Source organism: Notamacropus eugenii, chromosome 3, assembly GCF_028372415.1.
Source record: "Notamacropus eugenii isolate mMacEug1 chromosome 3, mMacEug1.pri_v2, whole genome shotgun sequence".
NCBI classification, from domain to species: domain Eukaryota; kingdom Metazoa; phylum Chordata; class Mammalia; order Diprotodontia; family Macropodidae; genus Notamacropus; species Notamacropus eugenii.
Genome location: NC_092874.1, coordinates 296,350,180 through 296,371,735, shown reverse-complemented (window position 1 = coordinate 296,371,735; position 21,556 = coordinate 296,350,180). Strand labels below are relative to the sequence as shown.

General features: G+C 48.9%; 1 protein-coding gene across 1 annotated transcript; it reads left to right on the top strand.

The window, feature by feature from the left end:
* The first annotated feature begins 708 nt into the window (after positions 1–708).
* LOC140532060 (SUN domain-containing protein 2-like) lies at positions 709–19,562 on the top strand. Its single transcript, XM_072650608.1, has 17 exons — positions 709–839; positions 1,517–1,716; positions 2,273–2,407; positions 2,657–2,752; positions 3,023–3,116; positions 4,582–4,678; positions 5,323–5,418; positions 13,840–14,091; positions 14,246–14,323; positions 15,048–15,091; positions 15,443–15,608; positions 15,923–16,144; positions 16,326–16,410; positions 16,620–16,735; positions 16,887–17,054; positions 17,898–17,990; positions 18,234–19,562. Exons 1-17 carry the CDS (start codon positions 709–711, stop codon positions 18,345–18,347), a joined length of 2,187 nt encoding a protein of 728 aa, XP_072506709.1. The 3' UTR covers positions 18,348–19,562.
* Positions 19,563–21,556: the final 1,994 nt, after the last annotated feature.

Below are 21,556 nucleotides of genomic sequence, written 5' to 3'. Positions count from 1 at the left end.
TCTTCCTCCAAAGAGGTATGGGGACCCCTCGAGAATTTACCACTTGTCTGTTTACTCATTTGTAAAATGAGTTCAATAATCCACTTGTCCATTGAAGGCTCTTACTAAAGAAACACATGACCTAAGGGGTGGGGTTAGTATCTGATGGTTAGCTTGGACCCCATCCACCCTCCAGAATGATCACAGAACTGGGTGCTGTTGGGGATGAGGGGAAACAAAGACATGGAAGGGAAAGCAGGCCTTTCCCTCAGAGTTAACAACTATGGCGAGAAGGAAATTGTGTGTGTGTGAAGCGACCTGAGAACAATCCCAAGGCAAGTGTCAAAACCCCAGATTCAGTAAAGACACCAAGGGAGACATTCCAAATGGAGGCTGGAGAGAGAGTGGGGGCAGCGCTTCACCAGGGAAGCCACCTGCAAGAAGATGTCACGGCCAGCTCAGGCACAAAGCTGGCAGGCTTGGCCCTGGTGAGCAGCCACCCTCAGCGTCTGGGAGACACTTCAGAAACTCTTTAGGAAAGCGCCTCTCTGTCCCAGTGCAGCCAGCTTTCCTTTTGGAGGAATCCATCCCTCCCCTTCAACGTCTCCCCCATCAGGCTCTTCTCAGGGGGTCCCAGAAAATCACACCTAGTCAGTCAGTAAGCACAGCTTCTCATTACTTTTTGCTTCTTCCAGGAATTTCTAGCACTTCTAGAGTGAGATTTTGATGATGTCTCGACGCAGTCAGCGCCTGAGCCATCGTTACCATGTTGATGATGATGGAGGCAGCAGCAGCAGCAGCAGTGGAGGAAGTTCCCTGGTGGCTGGTCAGCACACTGCCTTCAAGGACAGTCCCTTAAGGTAAGCCACTCCACAGCGGCCCTAGGTCATCTTCCAGATCACAACCACTCAGGGCAGCCAAGGGCCTGGCCAGCTTCCATGTGCACCTTTCTTTCCTGCCCCCATCTTTGGTGGAAACATCACTCTAGTGCTTTCTTTCCCCACAAATGCGAGAATTTCCTGTCCCCAGCACCGTCTCTTCCCCTTCTACCCCAACCTGGGCTGCTGCTGCCTTCACTCTCTGAGAACAGGAACTAGGGAGGGGTGACTTTGAGCATTGAGAGGGCCAGAAACTGAGGCTTAAAGCTGGGCAGGGAACAACCATCATGTGGCCCAGTACCCACGGTTTCTGGGGTGAGCTGCAGGGCCTAGCAAGAGCATAGGAAGCCATGGGGGTGATGGACCTGTGGGGGAGGAGACAGGTTCAGGTGGCTTTAGCTCCTCTTGTACCTCATCATGGTGGTTCCATTTGGAAAGAGGCCCTGCCTGGCCCATGGGAGCTGGGGATTTGTTCCAATGTTATAAAGGATTCATCTGTTGAAGGAATAAGAACAGAAGAGGGCTTTGGGGATCATTTCTTTTCATCCTAGAAGCTCCTTGAAAGTCTCTTCCTCCTCCAGGCCTTTCTCCCCCTGTTTTTCTCCTGCTTCATCTCCTTCACCCTCTTTCCTTTGCTCTTCATGCTTGGCGCCCCCCAGGACTCTGAAGAGGAAATCTGGCAGTGTGAAACGCCTCTCACCAGCCCCTCACCTGGGCCCTGCTTCCAATCCTCACACTACCTACTACAGTGAATCAGTGGTCAGCGAGTCCTACGTCAGGGGCCCCCGGGTCGCCTCGGTGGACAAAAGCTCCATCCTACAAGATCAGCTGGACAGCGATGTCTACTGGAGTGAACGTGGTGAGCTCTGGCCAGAGCTTGACAAACCCGAGGGCTTGGGCTGGGGAGAAGGAAGGAAGCTCCTCCCTGTCTTCTAAAGATTCCTAAGGAGGCTAGTGTCTGTTGGGAGTTACCTTACTCCTCCAGGTTGGCTCATCTCCCTGGATCCTCCCAGGTGGGAGATCCTTCCATTCTCCTGAAGCCCCTCAGTCCCACAGATGGCACTTTTCCAGATCTGGGTGACAATAACCATGCCTCCTAAGGCAGAAGGCCACCTGGTTTTGTGCAGCCAATGAGCTAAAAATCATCTTTACATGTTTCAGTAAAGTTCCATTACACTTAAAAACATAAAAAGTGTTCTTACCTCATACAGAAATAGGAAGGGGGCCAGATTTTGCCCTTGTGCAGAACTCCATTCCTGCCCTAAACCACATGGGGGGGGCTTCTGGGTTCAGACCCCCAAAGGGGTGGGAAGTCTGAATTCTGAAAAGTTCTGCCAGGTGTTCCACCTCTGGCAGCTGCTGTTGCTGGAAGCCTGAAGCTCCCTGCTTATCAGGCACCTCCATGCTCTGTGCAGGTGGGGACTTGGTGAGGAGGAGGAGAGGCCTGGGAGGTGCTGAGAAGAGTAAGATCAATGGACTGAATGAGGGCAAAGTCACCTATGATATCTATGGATCTTCCTCAGGATACTCCTCGGAGGATGACTCTGCAGGTAGGCAGCACTTCCTGCCTACTGGAACTCCATCCCCTGGACGCTGCCCCGTGTACTTTGAAGGGTGCCCCATCCAGGGGGGATGGGGAGAACATAGATTTCAGATAAAAGGAGAGAGAACTCTGCAGTCTGGCTCCAGGTGGGGGTTTGGAGGTTGGGAGGGCCCAAGCCTCAGCATGGTAATGGGGATGCCTGGGGCCCACTTGTGTCTCCTTCTGGGTGGCTCCTCATGTCTTCACTTTCCTGCAGGGCACACACTTATGGACCAGCCTGGCTCAGCATCCTCATTAAGGAATGCTGCCTCCCAAGTTGGTGCTTTCTTGTGGGTGGCCATCACTTTTCCAGGTGGGTTCTGGGAGTGGGTGGGCACACTGCCCAGGGCAGTCCCTGCTGTGGGCCCATAAGAGCTTCCTCATTCCTACGCTGGGGCACACCAGGCCTGGGTGCTAACCCTAGGACAGTGTGTGGAGACAGGCTTTTATGGCAGGATCCCCAGGCACAGCTAGAAAGCCTTGGGAGATTCAAGGAGCAGCTGCAGAGTGGGCAGGCTGGGAGCAAGCTAACTCTGGGATAGGAGGGCGAAGCCTTTGAACCCCTCTGCTGGGACTTTTACAGGTTGGCTCTTTGGCCTGTTCTACTGGTGGCTGGGCACTACCTGCTACCGCCTGACCACAGCTGCCTCCCTGCTGGACGTCTTTGTCTTAACCAGGTCAGTGAGGCCTCCCTGGGCTCTGCCAGAACCAAAGAACCCATGCTTGAAAAAGCTTCACCACCCTTGAGCTCAGTTCAGCTTTTGAGACTTTTGTGCCATGAATCTTATGACAGAAGGTCAGGTCAGGGTCAGGGGTGTGCTGGAATCAGCTGGAACCAGCTTGAACCTGCTCCTGAGTGTCAGCTACCAGTCAGGGCTCCTCTGGGTATCTAGACTGAAGAAGAAGATGGGACAAGTTGTGTGTGCCTTCACCCCCTTCAGAACTGCTTGTTAACCCTTCCCCAGCACATGCCAATCCCCATGAGCACAGGTGCTGCTCTATTCCTGAGTATCTTGGAGGAGCTGTCCCCTCAGTAGTTCCTGCCTCTCATCTCCAGTGACTCTGGTGGCTTCACCTTGGCCAGTTGGAAAGTCCTGAGCTCCCAGGGGTTGTAGTCTCTTCCCAGTCCTTCGGGTAGCCAGGCCATCCTTACAGTTTCTCTGTGGGGGGTCATGTCCAGGTTTCCAGGCAGCCTCCAGGGCTGTGTCCAGGAGCCTGTAGAGCAGGGGTAGGGAACCTGCGCTCTCCAGGCCACATGTAGCCTTCTAGGTCCTGGGGTGCAACCTTTGGACTGAGGCCAAGTTTTACAGAACAAATCCTTTTCTTAAGGAGATTTGTTCTTGGAAGTCTAGATTCAGTCAAAGGGCCACCCTTGAGGACCTCAAGTGCCACATGTGATCTCCAGGCTGCAGGTTCCCTATCTAGCTCTGGATTCTTGGGGCCACAGGCTAGGCCCAGGGAGACTAGCCAACCTTGTCAGGGCTTACTCCTTCCAAGTCCCAATTTGACAAGCACTGAAATGATTTAGCCAAAAGAAGCCTGCCCAATTCACTAGCATATAAGCACATTCCTGAGAGCCCTGGGAGGGAGATGCCTTCCACCAGCCCTGTCACCTTTCATAACAACATTCACACATTTGACCAAGGTCAAATTTTCTCCTTCCACTTGACCTCGAGGGCTGTCCATAAAAGCCCAGAGCTCCCCATCGTAGCTGTCCCAGGGTGGGGGCACACCCTTTGTTGGTTTCCTCAGCAGCTCAGGGAGGGTCGCACAGGAATCTGGTGGGGAAGACCAGGCACTAATGTCTCCTCCTTCATCCCCATGAAATCCAGGAGCTTTTCAACTCTGAAGAAGTTGTTTCTGCTTCTCTTGATGCTGTTGCTTCTGGCTTCGCTGGCTTACGGTGAGCCTTGCTGAGTCCCCAGGGCACCCTGCCAGCCCAGACAGACAAGGGCTTGGGGGCAGGGCTGCTGAACGCAAGTCTGGAAGACAGAGCTTTGAAGGGGAGCCTTTAGCCTTTAGGGGAAAAGGGACCCAGGCCTTGTATGGGAAAGTTCTTGTGCCTGAAATGGGATAGACGGCCTGTGTCTCCTCCTCTTGATCCAATCCCACAAGCCTTTCTTGTGCATCTTCTGTATGCAGGCCTCCCAGACTCATGCTGCATGCCTACTATGACAGTGCTGGCTTTACATGGGTGTTTGATCTGCCCCCTCAGTGGTCACTGTCAAGGCACTTGAGGGTGGGGGAACTGGTAGAAGAGCTGAGTCCACAATGAATGGGTTAGCTGGGCAGGACACAGCCAATGCCAGCTCTGGAGGCCTTTGCCCCTTCTCACTGGGGAGAATGGACAGGGTGGTCCTCCCTGGATGGTCCCAAAAGAGCTGTACTCTGTTCAGGAACCATGACATCACTTACCCCCTACTATGAGATGAAGCCCAGCTTGGGAATGGTGACACCACAAGCTGTCAGTTACCAGGACCTCTATTCAGCTGGCATCTCCTGAAAGCACTCTGATCCTCCAGAAGAGACAGGGCTGTATGTGGACCAGGCTTGGGACCAGGAGGCAGGACTTCTCCATGTCCTCTCCCCAGCTGCTTCTTGTCCCTCATTTTTCTCATAATCCAAAAGTGTGTAATGACTCCTGAAAGGATCATGAGAGATGCCTTTCCTGAAGGGTCTTGCCTTCCAGATCATGGGGCCCATAATGCATGCACCTTCCTTGGGCCAGGGTCTGAGCCCATGTGGATGTGACACTGCCAGACACAGTCCAGGTGTAGGTCCTCATCCTGGACATGTTTCCCTTCTGGTGCCTCAGCCTCTGCCTTCATTAGCCTTTCCTCCCATGTGCTAGGTGCTTGGTATTTTTACCCCTATGGACTACAGACATTCCACCCTGCTATGCTGTCCTGGTGGGCAGCAAAGGGCAGCAACAGGAGAGAGGAGGTGTGGGAAGCAGGAGAATCCACCCCATATTTCCAGGTGAGTGCCTGGGTGAGTGCCAGGAACACTTTGTGCAGGACAGGCAGACAGTCTGCTCACAACCAAGTCTGTTCCAATCAACCCCAGAATCACTCAGTCCACTACCATTTCTTAAGTGTGGCCTACTGTGTGTCAGGCACTGTGCTAAGGGATGGGAATTCAAAGAAAGAATTCAAACCCAAACAAACAAGCCCACAGTCCCTGCCCTGAAGGAGTCCCCGAGTCATGAGGAAACAACTAGGTACAATGGAGATCTACCAGGACAGATGGGAGTGAAGCAGTAGAGGGAGTTGGCTATGCTGTTTCTTCTATGGCAGCCATACAGACTATTACCATACCATCTTTGAAGACAGTTCTGGCCTGGCAGGATCTTCCAGGTGGTGTCCTCTCCTAGCGCTGTCTTTGAAACAGCTCTGCAGCACTATGAGGCATCAGAGGAGGGGGAAGCAGGATTAGCCAGAGGAAGCTGCTTTTGTTTCCATTTTGTAATGAACAAAAGTCTGTTTTATTTCCCTTCTCCCTCTCCCACCCATTCAGAAAAATGAAAAGCAAACCACTTGTAACAAATGTGCAGAGTTAAGCAAACCAGTCCCTTTTTGGCCATGTCTAAAAGATCTATGTCTCCTTCTGCCTCCTGAGGCCATCTCTCCGTCAGAAGTTGGGTCATTTTCCAGAAAAGTACTTGGTCACTGCATCGATCAGAGTTCTAAAGTCTTTCAAAGTTGCTTCTTTGTGGTTCTTCTCACTCTGCTCTGCACCAGTTCATACAAAGTCTTCTCAGGTTTCTCTCAATACCACCTATTTCATTGTTTCTTAGAGCACGGTTGTATTCAATCCTTACACCATAATTTATTCAGCTCTTGCCCAGTTCGGGGGCAAGCCAGTAGTTTCCATTTCTTTGTCTTTGCTGTTTGGGTGCCAAGTGTGTGTCATGCAGAAGATAGGTCATTCATCTCAGTGGTGACAGTCTCTTCTTAATGGTCTGTGCTGTGGGGCAAGAGATGAGAATATAAATCCAGGCTATAATGAAGCCTTCATTTAGTAACCTCGATTTATCCATGGATTTCCATCTCCAAACTCATCAATCTTTGCACCAGGGCCACTCACAAGCAGCATTAGGAGACTCTCTCACCTTGGATATGCAGATCCCTGGGGAGCCAGGGTCAGAAAACCTGGGCTCAAGTTTGAGCTTTGCCACTTGCTAGCTTTGGGACCTGGGGCAGTTCAATGCCAACCTCTCAAGACTCAGCCTCCCGCGTTCCCCCGCTGCCTTCAACTGAAATCATAGTTGCCTCCCCCAAAAGGCCTTCCCTAACACCTTGTCACACAGTGAAGTGATTCTGGAGGGGGGGGGGGTCTCCAGAAATTGGTAGCAGAGCCCAGACTATCAGAGTTGATCAAGCTGGGAAGACTTGAAGGCTGTGTGCAGATCCTGGTGTCTGCCCACCAGAAGCTTGGCCACCAGGTGATTGGATTTGGGGAGTCATGATGACTTGGGAAGCAGATAAAAAGACCAAACAACCTTTGCCTTCTGCAGCCACCTTCTGTTTGTGGACAGAGGTCAGGGGACCTCAGAGAAGGACAAAGAGTACTTGGTCTCCCTCAGTCCTCACACAGTCCAACCACAGTCTAAGTGGTTGACATTATTCCAGTGTAATCTGAGGGGTGACATGGAGTGGTGGGATAAAGGACATGGCTCTAGAAACAGCAACAGATGAGGTGCTGGATGTCAGATGCACAATGAGGTCCACGATTTTGGACACAGCCAGTGTCAGAATTTGATTTGTCTGACTTCTCATGTCAGCTGCAAGGAGTTTTTTTTTCAGATGTGGGGGGTAAAACAATCAGTGGAATGATCACTCACAGGCAGAAGAATTTGGAGGAGGCAAATCAGCCTCAAGGATTAGATTTCATCACATTTTTAAAGGCAACTAAAAAACCCCATAGTTGCTATTCCAAATGAGCATAAGGCAACAGAGGGCAAAGGAAGTCCAGGAGGAAGCTGAGAAGATCATTTTGTCCTTGTGACCCCAACACTCGGCATAGCCTGTTACACTTAGTGGGAGTGTATCAGTGTTTGTTGGCTGTCATTGTACTAAGTCCACAAAACAACGTGCAAGGGAAGAAGACACAACTATTATTTGTCAGTAAGAAAGTCCGCAGGCACAGGATACATGATCAGCACCAAAAGATGTCACAACGAAACCAAAGGACCATCTTCACGGAATGAGAAATGCTGGTTACACGAATCATTTCAGCATCAAGGACCAGATCAGTGACTGGGCCCCACAAAGGTCAAAATCGAGCAAGTTAGAAGAAAGGGGGACAAAAGGGGAAAAAACATACCGTACAGCTCCAACAGCTCCAGTCCTTCCTCTTCAGATGTGTCAACCACTCAGGCACGGCAAAAGGAACACTGACTCATAGCATCGTTTCCTAAGGATGTTTGACTGCTGCCCCAAAACATCACATTCCAGTGAGAAGGCCAGCAATCCTAGAGGCTGCCTCCGTCAGAGACCAGCGGCTCTTGGCAAGCAAAGAAACCAAAGGCAACACTGGATCTGAAAATAGGCCACTGGCGCAAGAGAAGAAGAGGGTGGTGACTAAAGGATACAAACAGTGGCCCCGTGAAACGGCAAACATCAGGAAGGGCCCTCAGCCTCCCTCTTCAGCTCAGTCCTGAGAGTGGAGGCCCCCAAATTCTTGAGTCAGCTCCTTCCCCGCTCAGTGACTCACCTTGTTAGGAAGCTGTTCCTGCCTCTGAAATGTGCCACAACTTCTACCTTGCCAGGACAAGCAAAGCAACTCTAACCCTGTCCATGTCCACAAAGTCTGAAAACCATTTTCACGTCTCCTCATCGTGTTGTGTGTTTCCAAAAGTTTTCTTGATATCATTGGTTTTTACTTAACCTACCTTTCCCAGTGTGTCTTCTCAGAAAGAGAAGCAGGGAATTTGGAAAAACCCTGCAAAGCTTGTGTGATCTACTAGTGAAAATCATTTTGAATTAGGTACATCTTTACACACACACACACACACACACACACACACACGCACACATCCCACTGACTTTGAAGACTTGTCTCTAGCTTTTGCTTTCATGTGACCCACCTTGCTCAGTGTATCCTTCCCATTTTGCCCTCCCACAGAGCCAGCCCTTAAGCAAAAGAATAAACCAAAAAGGGGAAGAAAAGTTCAGCAGAACACAGCAGGCGAGCCCAGCATTAGATGCAGGTTCCCTGCCAGTATTTCCCACCCTAGCCAGGACGGGAAGGGAAGAAGATCCTCATGGGTCATGTCTGTTCTTTCCATTTCCATGGTTGTCTGTGGTGCTTGTTTTCTTGTTCTCCTCATTCATTTATTCCACTTTTCCCCAGTTCATGTAAGTCTTCTAATTAAGCAGAGTTGTGGCTTCGTACAGCATAGTCATATTTCCTTGTATCCATAAGCCACTCCTCTGTCAATGAGTTCTTTGCTACCAAAGAACTTTCTTAGTGGTTCAGTTGGTATGGCACTGAATAAGTTAATTTAGGTAGTTTTATCATTTTTATGCTACTGGCTTGACCTACCCACGAGGAGTGAGTACATCTCCAACTGTTGAGATCTCTACGTATGAAGAATGTTTTGTAATTGTGTTCATATAGTTCCTGTGTGTGTCTTGGCAGGCAAACTCTCAGGTTGTATACAGTATACAATTGTATACAGTTATTTTCAATGGAATTTCTCTTTCTATCTCTTCCTGCTGGATTTTCTTGATTAATGTATAGAAATGCTGATGGTTTTGATGGGCTTCCAACTTTCTTTAAGTAATTGTTTGAACTGGTTTTGTTTTAAACTGGTTTTTTAGATGACTCTCTAGGGTTCTCTTGGTAAACCATTGTATCATCTACCAAAAGAGATAGTTTTGGTTCCTCATTGCAGTTTTTTCCCTTCAGTTTCTTTTCTGCCTTATTGCTATATCTAGCAGTTGCTGTAACTGGTACAACACTGAATAGCAATGGTTGGCAATGGACTTTCTTCCTTTACCGTGATCTTACTGGGAAGGCTTATCCCCATTACATATCATGCTTGCTCTTGGTTTTAGTTAGATAATACTTATTTTAAAGAAGACTCCATTTATTCCTGTGCTTTCTAGTGTTTTTCAACAGGGATGAGGCATTTTGTCAAAAGCTTTGTCTGCACCTGTTGAAATCATATAAATTTGTTGTCTATGTTATTGATATAATCAGTTACATTTATAGTTTTCCTAATAATTGACCCAGGCCCAACTTCTTGGTATCAATCCAGCTTGGTCACAGTGTCACAATATATCTTTGTGATATATTCCTGTAATCTCCTTTCTTAGCATTTAATATTTTTCATCAATATTCATTAATGAAATTGATCTATAGTTCCCTTTCTTGGGGAGACGTGACTCTCCTTGGTTTGGGTATCAAGATTATATTTTTGTCATAGAAAGAATTTGATAAGATTCTATCTTTACCTGTTTTTCAAATCGTTTATTTAGTGTTGGAATTGATTACTTTTTAATCATTTGGAAAAATTTGATTTAGTCCTGGGGTTTTTTCTTAGAGAGATCATTTATAGCTTGTTTCGTTCCTTTTTCTAAGATGGGGTTATTTAAGGGCTCTGTTAAACAGGACTATTTATATTTGTAAAATTCATTTCATTTAGATTTTCATTTTTATTATTGGCATGTAGTTGGGCAACAAAGCTCCTAGTAATTACTTTTATTTTCTCTTCATAGATTGTAAATTCACTGTTTTCATTTTCTGATGTAATAATTTGGTTTTCTTTTGTAAAAATTAAATTAGCCAAGGATTTATCTATTTAATTGTTTTTCTCAAAGCTTATAGTTTTATTTATTAGTTCATTGGGGTTTTGTTCTTTCAATTTCGTTCATCTTTCTATCGATTCAAGATTTTAATTTTGGTGTTTAATTGGGAAGGGATTAATCTGTTGGTTTTCTAAATATTTTAGTTGCATGTCTAATTCTTTAATCTTTTTTTTTCTCTCTTTGATTGATGTAAGCATTTGAAAATATACATTTCCCTCTAAGTCCTGCATTGACTGCATCCCCAAAATTTAGTTATGTCATTGTCACCATGAAATTGTTAACCATTTCTATGATTTGTTCTTTGACTCATCCATTCTTTAGGATCCATTCTGTAAGATCCATTCTTTTTCTCCAACTCCTCTATTTGTGTATCTTTCTGTTTCAAGCATATTTCTTGTAAATAACATATTGTTGGATTCTGGTTTCTAATCCATTCAACTGTATTCTTCCATTTTATGAGTGAGTTCATCCCATTCCCATTCACAGTTGTGTTCATTAAATGTATATTTTTTTCCATGCTATTCTTTTACACTCATCCTTTTGTTTTTTACTCTGTCCCTTCTTCAGTAGTCTTTTGTTTCTGACCTTTGCCTCCCTTAATCTATCCCGTCATTCTTCCCTCCCCCTCACCTTTCTCTTAGACACTTTTCCTCCTACTTCTCCTTGCGTAAAATGAATCTCTCCATCTCATTGTGTGTGTATGTGTATTCTTCCCTCTTTCAACCAGTTCAGATGAGAATAAGGTTCGTGTTGCCTGTTCCCCTCTTCTGTCCCTCCCATTGTATAAACTCTTTCTAGTGCTCCCCATTTATGAGATAACTTTCCCCATTCTTTCTCTCCTTCCCCACAACCTTCCAGTGCATTTCTCTTCTCCACCCTTCCATTCTTTTGAGATCCTCACAACATAATACAGTCATTCAGGTCGCTATCTATTTAGACTGCTTCTAGGACCCGTGGTGATCATAAAATTCTGAAGTGGTTACATGTATCATCTTGCCACACAAGGGATCTAAACAATTTGCCCTTTTTTAGTGACTTGTGATTTCTCACTCATGTTCACCTTATTATTCTTCTCCTGAGTTCTGTGTTTGAATGTCAAATTTTCTATTCTGTTCTGGTCTTTTCATCAGGAATGCTTGAAAGTTCTCTATTTCAGGAAGGGTCCTTATTCCCCTGTAGGACGATACACAGTTTTGCTGGGTAGTTTAATCTTATTGTGGGCTCTAATCCTAGATCTTTTCCACTCCAGAATATGATATCCCAAGCCCTGTACTCCTTTAATGTGGAAGCTTCTAAATCTCATGTGTCCTGACAGTACTGGATTATTTCTCTCTGGCTATTTGCAGAATTTTCTCCTTGACCTGGCAGTTCTGGATTTAGAACAGTTGCTGGGAGTTTTCATGTAGGGGTTTCTTTCAGGAAATGATTTGTGGTTTCAAGTTCTACTTTGCCCTCTGATTCTAACACATCGGGGCATTTTCCTTTGTAATATCTTAAAATATTATGTTGAGCTCCTTTTTTGTTCCTGGCTTTTGGATAGACAAATGACTCTCCAATTCTCTCTCCTCAATCCATTTCTAGGTCATTGGAGTTTTGTATGAGATCCTATACATTTTCTCTTGAATTGATTTTATTTTTTGTTGTTGTCTCCTAGAGTTATTAGCTTCTATTTGCTCAGTTCTAATTTTTAAGGAATTCAGTATTTTTGTGCCTCTTTTACTAATTATTCATTCTTTTCTCATATCTTTCTTGTACCGCTTTTTAAAAATTTTTCCTCTTCCACTCTTAAAATCACTTTTTGTTCATTTTTATCTCATTCTTTAACTCTTCTAGGAATTCTTGTTCAACTCTTATCCAATCTACCCTTTTTCTTGGAGGATTTGCTTAAAGATATCTTCAAGTCATTGGCTTCTTCTGTCTTTCTGTCTTGAGCCATAGTAGCCCTTTGTGGTCAGGTTCAGTTTTGTTTACTCATTCTTCCAGCCTATTTCTTGACTATGAACTTGATGTTGGCATTGGGCTCAGCTCACCTCTGGGCTTTCTTAGTTCAGTCCGCAAACTTTCAGTGCTTCCATAGTGGTGATATCTGTTCACTGCTATTCTTGTCTGAGTTGTGCAAGTTCCTGACTCAGGTTTAGGTCTTCTGGCTTGCGGGTGCTGGAGTTTCTGTAGAATGATATTGGACTCAGTCATTGTTAGCACACTTTGAGGTTCTGCAGGTTCAGAGGGACCGAACTTATTGACTCTTCTTGCGTCTGGGTCTCCTACCCGAGGTATCCCACTGCAGGACTAAAAGTGAACATTGAGCCCCCAGCTGTGCTCTGGGGCTCAGGTCCAGAACCTCTTTGCAGAACCCCTTTCTTGATCAGTGCTCAGCTAGGGCCTCGCTCACTCATAACTGCTCCTCTCAGCCCTACGTCTGTAGCCTAGAAGAGTCATTTGGCCCCCTTCATGCTCCCAGGATAGCCTGGGATCTGCTCCTGCTCAGGGATTCAGTTCTAGCCCTTTTACCATCCTTGGGCAATGAAATGCTTCCCACTGTCCTGGCTGCCATTATGTTGGGCTCCTGGCCAGCCCCCACCTCAGTGTCCACAGCTCTCTTATTTCTTAAGCTTCCCTGGGCTGGAGAAATGACGCACAGGGATGTTTTCTTGGCTTTCCTCATGAGAATGTGGTCTGGCACATTATCTAGATGGTTAGAGAGGAGGTGGGCTGGGCTCATCAAAAATGCCCACCCTCCCTCTGTTCTCTTGGTTCTGCCCCTGTGCTGTGTGGTTGGTGGGGAGGGGACCTTCTGCATGCTTAGCCTCCTTTGTACCTCTTGGGGAGGTCTCTGACCTGGCTTTTTGCCCTGAGCTCTCTCAGCTTCTTTGCCATTTCGACCCTGGTGACCCTGGCCCTCCCTCATCACTCTCCTGGCTCACTGCCGCAGTGTCCTGAGTGGCCTCCCTGCCTCCAGTCTGTTCTGCACTCTGCTCTCAAAGGAACTTTCCTTAAGAACAGAGCAGACCAAGTGACTTCCCTCCTCAGTCAATGGCAGGGCCTCCCCTTTGCCCCCCAGAGGAAAACAGCCCCACCCTGTCTTTCCAGCCTTAGCCTCATTGGTCTTCTGTACTCCTTTCACACTCGGTGACCCTACCCAAATGGCTGCCCCCATGCTGAGAATTCATTCTGGTGCTCTTTCTTCCAGTCAGCCTGTCAACCCACATGTATTTATTAAGCACTTCCTCAGTGCCGGGTCCCGGCCTAGGGGACACAGGTACACAAAATGAAACCATTCCCATTGACCAGGAACTTCCATTCTCAGGCGGAGACCAACAATGCTTACGTTTTTGTAAATAGCGTAAGTGTGAAATGAAGAAATCTGCCGACAGCAGTTAAACGACCTGGTGGCTTTTAATGTCCTTGTCTCCTCCATTCAAATGGAAGTTCTTCGTACACAAGAAAGGTTTCCTTCTTGGTCCTTGTGTTCTCAGCACTCAGCCCCACCTCGGGCACACAGTGGTGCTTAACAAATGCCCAGTGCTCCTTGTTCCTCCTCCTAAGAGACTTTTCATCTTTGTGTGTTTTCCTCCTTGTTCCCAAGGCTGAACAGCATGTCCTGTCCAAGGTTCATGCCCTAGAAAGGCGGCTGGAAACTCTGGCTTCTGAATACTCTGCACGTTGGCAGAAGGAGGCCATCAGGCTGGAGTTGCTGGAGCTGCAGGGGGCCAGTGGGAATGGAGGTGGAAAAAGCCTGAGCCACGAGGATATTTCAACTCTCCTGGAGGGCCTGATGAGCCAATGGGAACCCACCCTGAAGAAGGACTTCCGTAGGGACACCACTGCCCACATCCAGGTGAGGAGAACGCTCTGCTAAGAAGACCAGGTCGGCAAGCCCAGCTAGTGGAAGGCATAGAGGTCTTGAGGTGAGGCAGCACTCTGGGCTTGGCAGGACCTGCCAAGTTCTCTGGGTCTTGTTGAACGCCTGTCTCCTTTTTGGTGGTCTCCAGGAAGCACTCACCACCCTCAGGGCAGAACATCGGCAAGATTTGGATAATGTTCTAAAGAAGATTTCTCAGGCATCCCAGGTAATCCAGAAGCTCTGACGCTTCTGGAGGCAGAGACACAGGGGATGGAGGGCGGGGAGGGGGGGCGCGGGGGGAGTGGGGCGGAGGGGTGGAGAGGGGGCAGAGACGTCTTGGGGGAGGTCACTTGTAGCTGGAAATGTTGGTGCTGCTGTCAGTAGACCTAACACTTGCTTACAGGTTTCTGGCCAGATTCCATACTTGTATGGGAGCATATTCGATTGACTCATTGTCCCTGAGAGCTCCTGTCTGAGGACTCTGGATCCCCTTGTCCGAAGGATAAGCAGAGAGCTTACTGATCTAAAGCAACCTAAGCCTCCTCCTGTAGCTCCTTTCTGGAACCCCTTTCCTGTACTGAGCACATCCATGCATGAAGACTAGGGAGGGATAAGATTGTCAATGAGAAGACTGTAACTCAACAGCTGAGTTTGAAACTCTTTTCAGGGACTGAGAAGTGACCTCACCACTCTAGGGAAAGTGGTTCATGCCTAATCTCAGCTGAGTTGGGGTCTCTGTCAGATGCCTCCTCTTGGTGGGATGATAAGAGAGGAGTCCAGTCTTTGAAAGGTCTAGCCCAAACTCAAGGTCAAGATTTCTGGAGCCCAACAGTTTGCAGAGACTCAGATCCTCCTTAGCAGATAGAGGGTCCACCCAGAGGAGACAATGAGTCCCCAGAGTGTGGTTTGGTGTTTTCATCAGTCTCATTGTGCCATCATCTTCCTTACAGGAGCTGGAAAGCTGGGTGCTCCAGCTAAAATCTGAATGGCAGAGGTAAGGCCCCAAACTAACTGGCAAAGAGAAGAGGAGGGAAGGAAGGCTAGAAAACTAGACCAGAGAAAGCACCACTGAGATTCTCTGGGGGGGTGTCAGTAGAGCCAGAATACTTGGGTTAGCATGTCCATAGGATTAATCCCAGCTGGTAAGGTCCTCAGAGAACAGATGAGGGTCCTGAGGCCTGGGAGGGAAATGACTTGCCCAGGGTCACACAGGGAGTAAATGTCAGGGAAGACTTGCACCCAGATCTCTGGTTCTGTTCTTTCCCTTTGATAGTGGTTCTGCTTGACTCTATCCTGTGTCACTAGCCAGTGGCTGCCCTTCCCTTTTCCTTTTGTCACTGTCTAGTTTGGCCCAAGAAGCCCTCCAGGAAAACATATTAAAGGCTATGGGTCCACTGGAGGCCCAGCTGGCTGGCCTGAGACAGGAACTGGCAGCCCTGAGCCAGAGACAGGCTGCAGTGGCAGAGGAAGTAGACCTTTGGCCACAGAAGATGGCAGCCCTGCGCAGTGATGTGAGTCCTCCAGTCCACCACTTAGACCACATGTGCCCCTCTCTCCAAGGTGGGCTGCCTGAGCATCTGCCCAGGGAGACCCAACCCTCTAAGGTGTCCACTGGGGTCCAATGAGATCTTTTTTGGTAGACCTGAAAGCAGTGGAAAAATGCCAGTCACTTGGTTCACAACCGTCCCTTCCCTGGCACCAGGAAGACATGCATAGGCTCTGAGCTCTCAGAGTCTTTCTAGACACCCCCTCCCCAGGTCCCCTGTCCCGGCCCTCTTTCTTCCTTACCTCTACTGTTTTGTGGATGGTCTCTGGTGGTTTCTAGGTGGAGTCTCAGTTCCCAGCCTGGATCAGTCAGTACCTTCTTCGAGACAAGGGCGCTAAGGCTGGGCTTCTTCAGCTGGAGGAGGTACAGGCCCAACTTCGGGACCTGGAGCACAGAATCCTCACTCAGGTGGCAGAAGGGCAGGTCAAATCTGCCAGTGAAGCTGCTGCCAGCCTGAGGCTGACCCTTCACAAGGAAGGAGTGACTGGGGTCACAGAGGAGGTGAGGCCTGCCCCATTCCCTGTCTGCCTGTCGGAGGTCATGGGTTTGCCCTGAGAGGAGCCTCCAGGGAAGGAAGGGGAAGCCCTGGCAGAGCAGGTAGCACACGTGGCCCTCTGGTGAAAGGGCTGGGCCAGTTCTGCAGGCAGCTAGGCCCATGAGTCCATCCATGCCTGTCTTTTAGGATGTGCACCAGATTGTGAATGAGGCCCTGAAGAGATACAGTGAAGACCGCATTGGGCTAGTGGATTATGCCCTGGAGTCCTCAGGTAGGTAGCCTGTAGAAAGCCAGAGGGCTGGGGACATGATGGTTGCCCATTAAGGGACAGCAGGAATTAAAAACTCATGATGCCCCTTATGGGACGGGGCAGTTGAAGGGCTGATGCCCTGGCAGTGACCCCTCATCTTCAGGACTACCTCTGTGTCCTGCCAGCCCTCAGCTGCCCCCACCTCACTTCTCTCCCTCTTGTTCTTTCAGGGGCCAGCATCATCAGTAGCCGCTGCTCAGAGACCTATGATACCAAGATGGCCCTTCTCAGTCTGTTTGGCATCCCCTTGTGGTACTATTTCCAGTCCCCAAGAGCCATCCTCCAGGTATGACAGAACAAAGGGCCCCCAGCTTGGCTCTCTGCCATCTCCCACCTTCTGTGGGGGCTGGGCTCTCAAGGTGGGAGGATTACACAATGGAAATCTATTCCATTGGCTGCCCACCTGACTTGTCACCTGACTTGTCTTCTGCCCACAGCCAGATGTTTACCCTGGCAACTGCTGGGCATTCCGGGGCCCCCAGGGCTTTGCTGTGGTTCGATTATCTGCCCGCATCCACCTCACTGCTGTCACCTTGGAGCATGTACCCAAAGCCCTGTCTCCCATCAGCAACATCCCTAGCGCCCCCAAGGATTTTGTCATCTTGGTGAGTATCTGAGCCTTGCAGCTCTCCATTCCCGTATGCCTGACAGCCATTTCTTAACAGCAGCATTGTGAGGTGAGGAATGGAAGGATGTGCCCATTTTACAGCTGGGATATTGAGGCTGGTCTCTGGACTCCACAACCAGCCCTTTCCCTGCTCCCCCTCTTCTTAGAGAGAAGCCAGAAGAGGACAGCTGACAGCAGTCAAGATTTCAATGCTGTCTCAGGGTCCTTTTATACAACTCCTTTATACATGGGTGCCTCCATGGCCAGGTGTCCCATGGGGGAGCTGAGTGGGGATGATGAGCACCATTCCCTACAGTCACCTCCTTAGGGCAGAGTTGGAATGTCCTCATAAGGAGGATGTGGGTGAAAAAAGTGGAGCCAGAGGAGAAGAAGAAACGTGTAGGGGAACAGGATGCTTCAGGACCTAAATCCTGATAGATGAAGAAACTGAGGCACCTACAATTAAATTGTGTGTCCCAAGCCATTCAGCAGCTTAGGGGAAGAGGCAGAGAAGGAGGCCAGGGGCTTGGAGGGAAAAGGATCTGTCTACTGAGTTAGTGAGAGATGCTGGAAGGTGAGGGGACCAAAGAAGGAAACATCATGGTGGCTTTTGCTTTCTCCCCTTTACTCTCCCCAATGTATCCCCCACTACACCCCCTTCCTCCTCCTCTTCCACCTCCTCCTCCACAACCTCCCCTTCCTTTGCCTCCCTGGATTGATCTGGATTCATGTCCTAACAGCATGACCTTTCCTCTAACCCCCTCCCATCCATCCATCCATCCATCCATCCATCCATCCATCCATCCATCCATCCCTTCCCTTTGCTTTTCCTTCTCTGTAGGGGCTAAATGAAGATTCACAGTCGGAAGGGGTGGCCCTCGGGCACTTTACCTATGATAATGCTGGGGAGTCCATTCAGACCTTCCACTTTCAGGTATGGAGGGCTGGCCCCACAGTGTCCCAGGGAGGCTGGTGCTCTTGAAGGCTAGATCACCAGCCATGGGGATGCTGTGGCTTTGCTAGGAGCTGCAGTTTGAGCCAGGACCCCATGGTTCTGATAGCAACCTGAGGGATAACATTCAGCCACTGAAGAAGGCCTGGGGGGGACGGGCTCTGGGGTCAGGATGTCCACCAAGGGATCACGAGCCTTCCTGACCCCAGTCTCCTCTTCCCACAGGGCAATGACACAGCCCCATACCAGGTGGTCGAACTTCGGATCTTAAGCAACTGGGGTCACCCTGAGTACACCTGCATTTACCGCTTCCGGGTCCATGGGAAGCCTGCCAATTAGCCTCTCCCCCCCAGGGCCTTTCCCCTCTTTCCCCCTTCAGCCCCTCCCCTCCCCCAGCAAGCACTTCATCCCACTTTCTCGCCCTCTCCCACACTTCATCCCTTATGGCCACTGTGGCTTCTGGGAGAGATACAAGGTGGGAGCCTACCACCATGGAGCAGTTTGGCCCCACCCTGCCCTCTCTGATGGAGAGGAGATCACCAGCTCAGCTATTTGTTTCACTCCCCATCCTCTTGAGGGTCAGGTGGCCCAGCTCCCTACCAGGCCCTGCCTGCCCTCAGGAGGTGTATACACAGCTATGTATGATATCTTGAAGGTGTGAGTCAAGACATCATGAGGGCCTTATTATGCTCAGCAGCACTCAGAACCACAGCTTAGGCCACCTTAGCTTACCTTGCCCAAGAGTCTAGGTCAAAGAACTTGGTTTATTGAGGGCATGACAACTTGGGCAGTTCCAAAGGGCAGACTGGTAGACAGTCTGTCTTGGGCATGCCCCAGCAGGTGGCTAAAGCTCCCGTCCATGGTAGCATGCATAGTTCTCTTTACCATGGGGCATGATGGGGGCAGTCTTTGAAATCTGAAGTATCTGGGACTGGCCACAATTCCCTGGTGTTAAGTTTATTGGGATAGAGTTGGGGTTAGTTTTTTGGAGTTAAGGCTGGGATGGGAGGGGAAGGGCAAATTCTTTGGCCCTGCGGGCCCATTGTATTATGTATATAGATAGATATTTATATTTATACATAGATCTCTTTGTTCTTTGTTATCAGACAGAAAAGCTACAGGCTTCATTTCCGGCTTCCTCCCCCTGGGGCCCAGGGTGATATTCACTCCAGCTCCAGCTTGGGGTGGGGGGCAGGCTGTCAGGCACGGATCCTCACAGTGACATTGCCATCCTTCCTGCCTTTTACTGTAGGAGGGAAGGCAGGCCTTCACACCACAGGGCTGGCCACTGGTCCCTGAAGCAAGCAGGGGCACTCACTCATCTGCAGGCTTTGGGGGTCACCAGCAGACAGTGGCAGGCTGACCCTAGCTGGCCCTCAACCCAGTTTGCTCCCTCTGCTTCTGTTCGCTTACCAGGAAGCTGGCGTCTGAGCAGCCCTGCATAGGAACCTACAGATGGGGTCTTAGTTCTTCCCCATCACAAAGGCTACTGTTTAATTCTTTACTTTGATTTTTTAATCAACAAATTCTAATTTATGCCTATGCAAATATAAATTTTCCCTGGGATCTGTGGCTTCTCCTTGTCCACCTGTTGCTCTTGAGGCCAACTTGGAGTAGTGGGGAAAAGAAGGTGGTATTCTGGTAGAAACTCCCTGGTTAAAGGGTGGCTTCCTTGCTGCTGAGTGAGGCCTGGGAGGGATTGTCCTGGGCATCGAGAGGGAGCTAAGCCCAGGCCTGGGCTGGGAGAAGCAAAGCTGGGTAAGGGAACCAGAGGAGGCTTTCTCATTTCTGCCTGCTCCTTTAAAGCTCACCCAAGGCCTCTCCTGGTCTTAATCCTCCCTCAGTGCGCCCAAATTGATGTTTTATACTTCCTTGTGTGTGTCTGCATATCCATACATAAACACACACCTATCCAGACAGACATTCCTCTGTGTGCCTGCTCCATCTTTCAGGAGCAGGACAGCTTTCTAAGGAAAAGAGCTTTGTGTCTGCCTTGGTCTCCCCCATAGCTAGCACAAGGCCTGCCACCCAGCAGACACTTTATCTGAGCATTGCTATTCACTTCAACTCAGGTGTAAAGAAAGAATATACTCTACAGCCTTCTCAACAAGGGGTCACCAGCATGCCTTTGACACCCTCCAGCAAGGGTTAAACACGTCACAAACTGCCAGCCGTCCTCTTCCACTTTCAGACAGCTCAAGTTGTTGGGAAATTTGTCCTGAAATCAGGCTGAAATCTATCTTTGGGCATCTTCCACCCACTATTCCTCGTTCTTTCATCCTGGGTCAAGCAGAACACGCTAATCCCCCTTCCACATCACTTTTCAAATAGTAGCATTAGAGAGTGGCTACTGCGTGCCAGCCACTGTGCCGAGCACTTTACAAATATCTCCTTTGATCCACACAACAACCCTGTGAGGTAGGCACCATTTCTAGACCCATTTTGCAGATGAGGAAATGTAGGCACAGAGGTGAAATGACTTGTCCAGGGTCACACAGCTGGTAAGTATCTGAGGGAGAATTTGAACTTGGATCTTCCTGCTTCCAGGTGCAGAGTTCCATCTCCTGTGCCACCTGAAGACAGTTCTCATGGTCCTCTGACAGCTTCTCAAGGGCCTTACACCATGTTCTTGGAGCCCTTCATCCTTCTGTTCACTCTTCTCTGAATGCACCTCACCTTGGTCATTTCTTTCCCACACTGTGATGCTCTGGCCTGAACACTGCCCTCTAGCTGTGGTCTCCTCAGGACAGACTTGGGCTGACCTATTACTGACCCCCCTTACTAGATCGTAGGCCTCTCCATGCCCCTCAGGAAGGCACTGGTCATTCCAACCATCAAGTTTAACTAGTGATTCACACAGACACTGCTATCCCCTAAAATCCCCAAATCCTTTAACAGGAGCCATGGCTGCATCACCCTCCCCCACTCATTGGTTTTTCTTTTCTAATTCTTGTTGAGGACTCTGCTTTTACCTCCACTGGATATTTTCATTTGGATAGAATCCTAAATTTTAGCTAGCTGAAACCTCCTCCATCCTATCAGTCATGTGACATCTCGACCCCTCCCTCCCAGCTCTAGCATTGGCACATTTGGACAAGCACACCTTGTGCTATTTCACTGAAGTCGTTGATAAAAATGCTGAACAAGCACGGAGAAAAGGGGAGATCCCTGGGGCAATCAGGACAATTCCCCTGAGACCTCCCAGGGAGCTGGCATCAGCTCATTAGCCAGCACTCGACAGGTAGGGCAATGTAACCCTTTAACCCTTTCCAAATCCACCTGTCATCTGAGATTCAGACTGTGCTAAAATCTGACTGCACTTTGCAGAATTGCTCTGATCCAAGCAAAGACTAGCAGCTCATCAGACACCATTTTACAAGGGATCTGGGATCTTGGCAGCGTAGGCAGGAAATGCACATTTTTATCCTGTGCAGTTCTGCCCTCCTGTCACGAAAACAAACTGCTTCGTGGACCAAAGGAGAGATAGTGCTCAGAGTCTGAAAAAGTTCTTGTTCAACTGAGGTTGGAAATGGCTTTCTTGATGGAGC

Bases quoted from the DNA above. Each gene is read 5' to 3' on its own strand.
- LOC140532060 (XM_072650608.1), top strand. From the start codon at position 709: ATGTCTCGACGCAGTCAGCGCCTGAGCCATCGTTACCATGTTGATGAT. The intron at 4,679-5,322 runs GTGGGGGAACTG...TATGGACTACAG, and splicing joins CACTGTCAAGGCACTTGAGG to ACATTCCACCCTGCTATGCT. The intron at 5,419-13,839 runs GTGAGTGCCTGG...CTTGTTCCCAAG, and splicing joins AATCCACCCCATATTTCCAG to GCTGAACAGCATGTCCTGTC.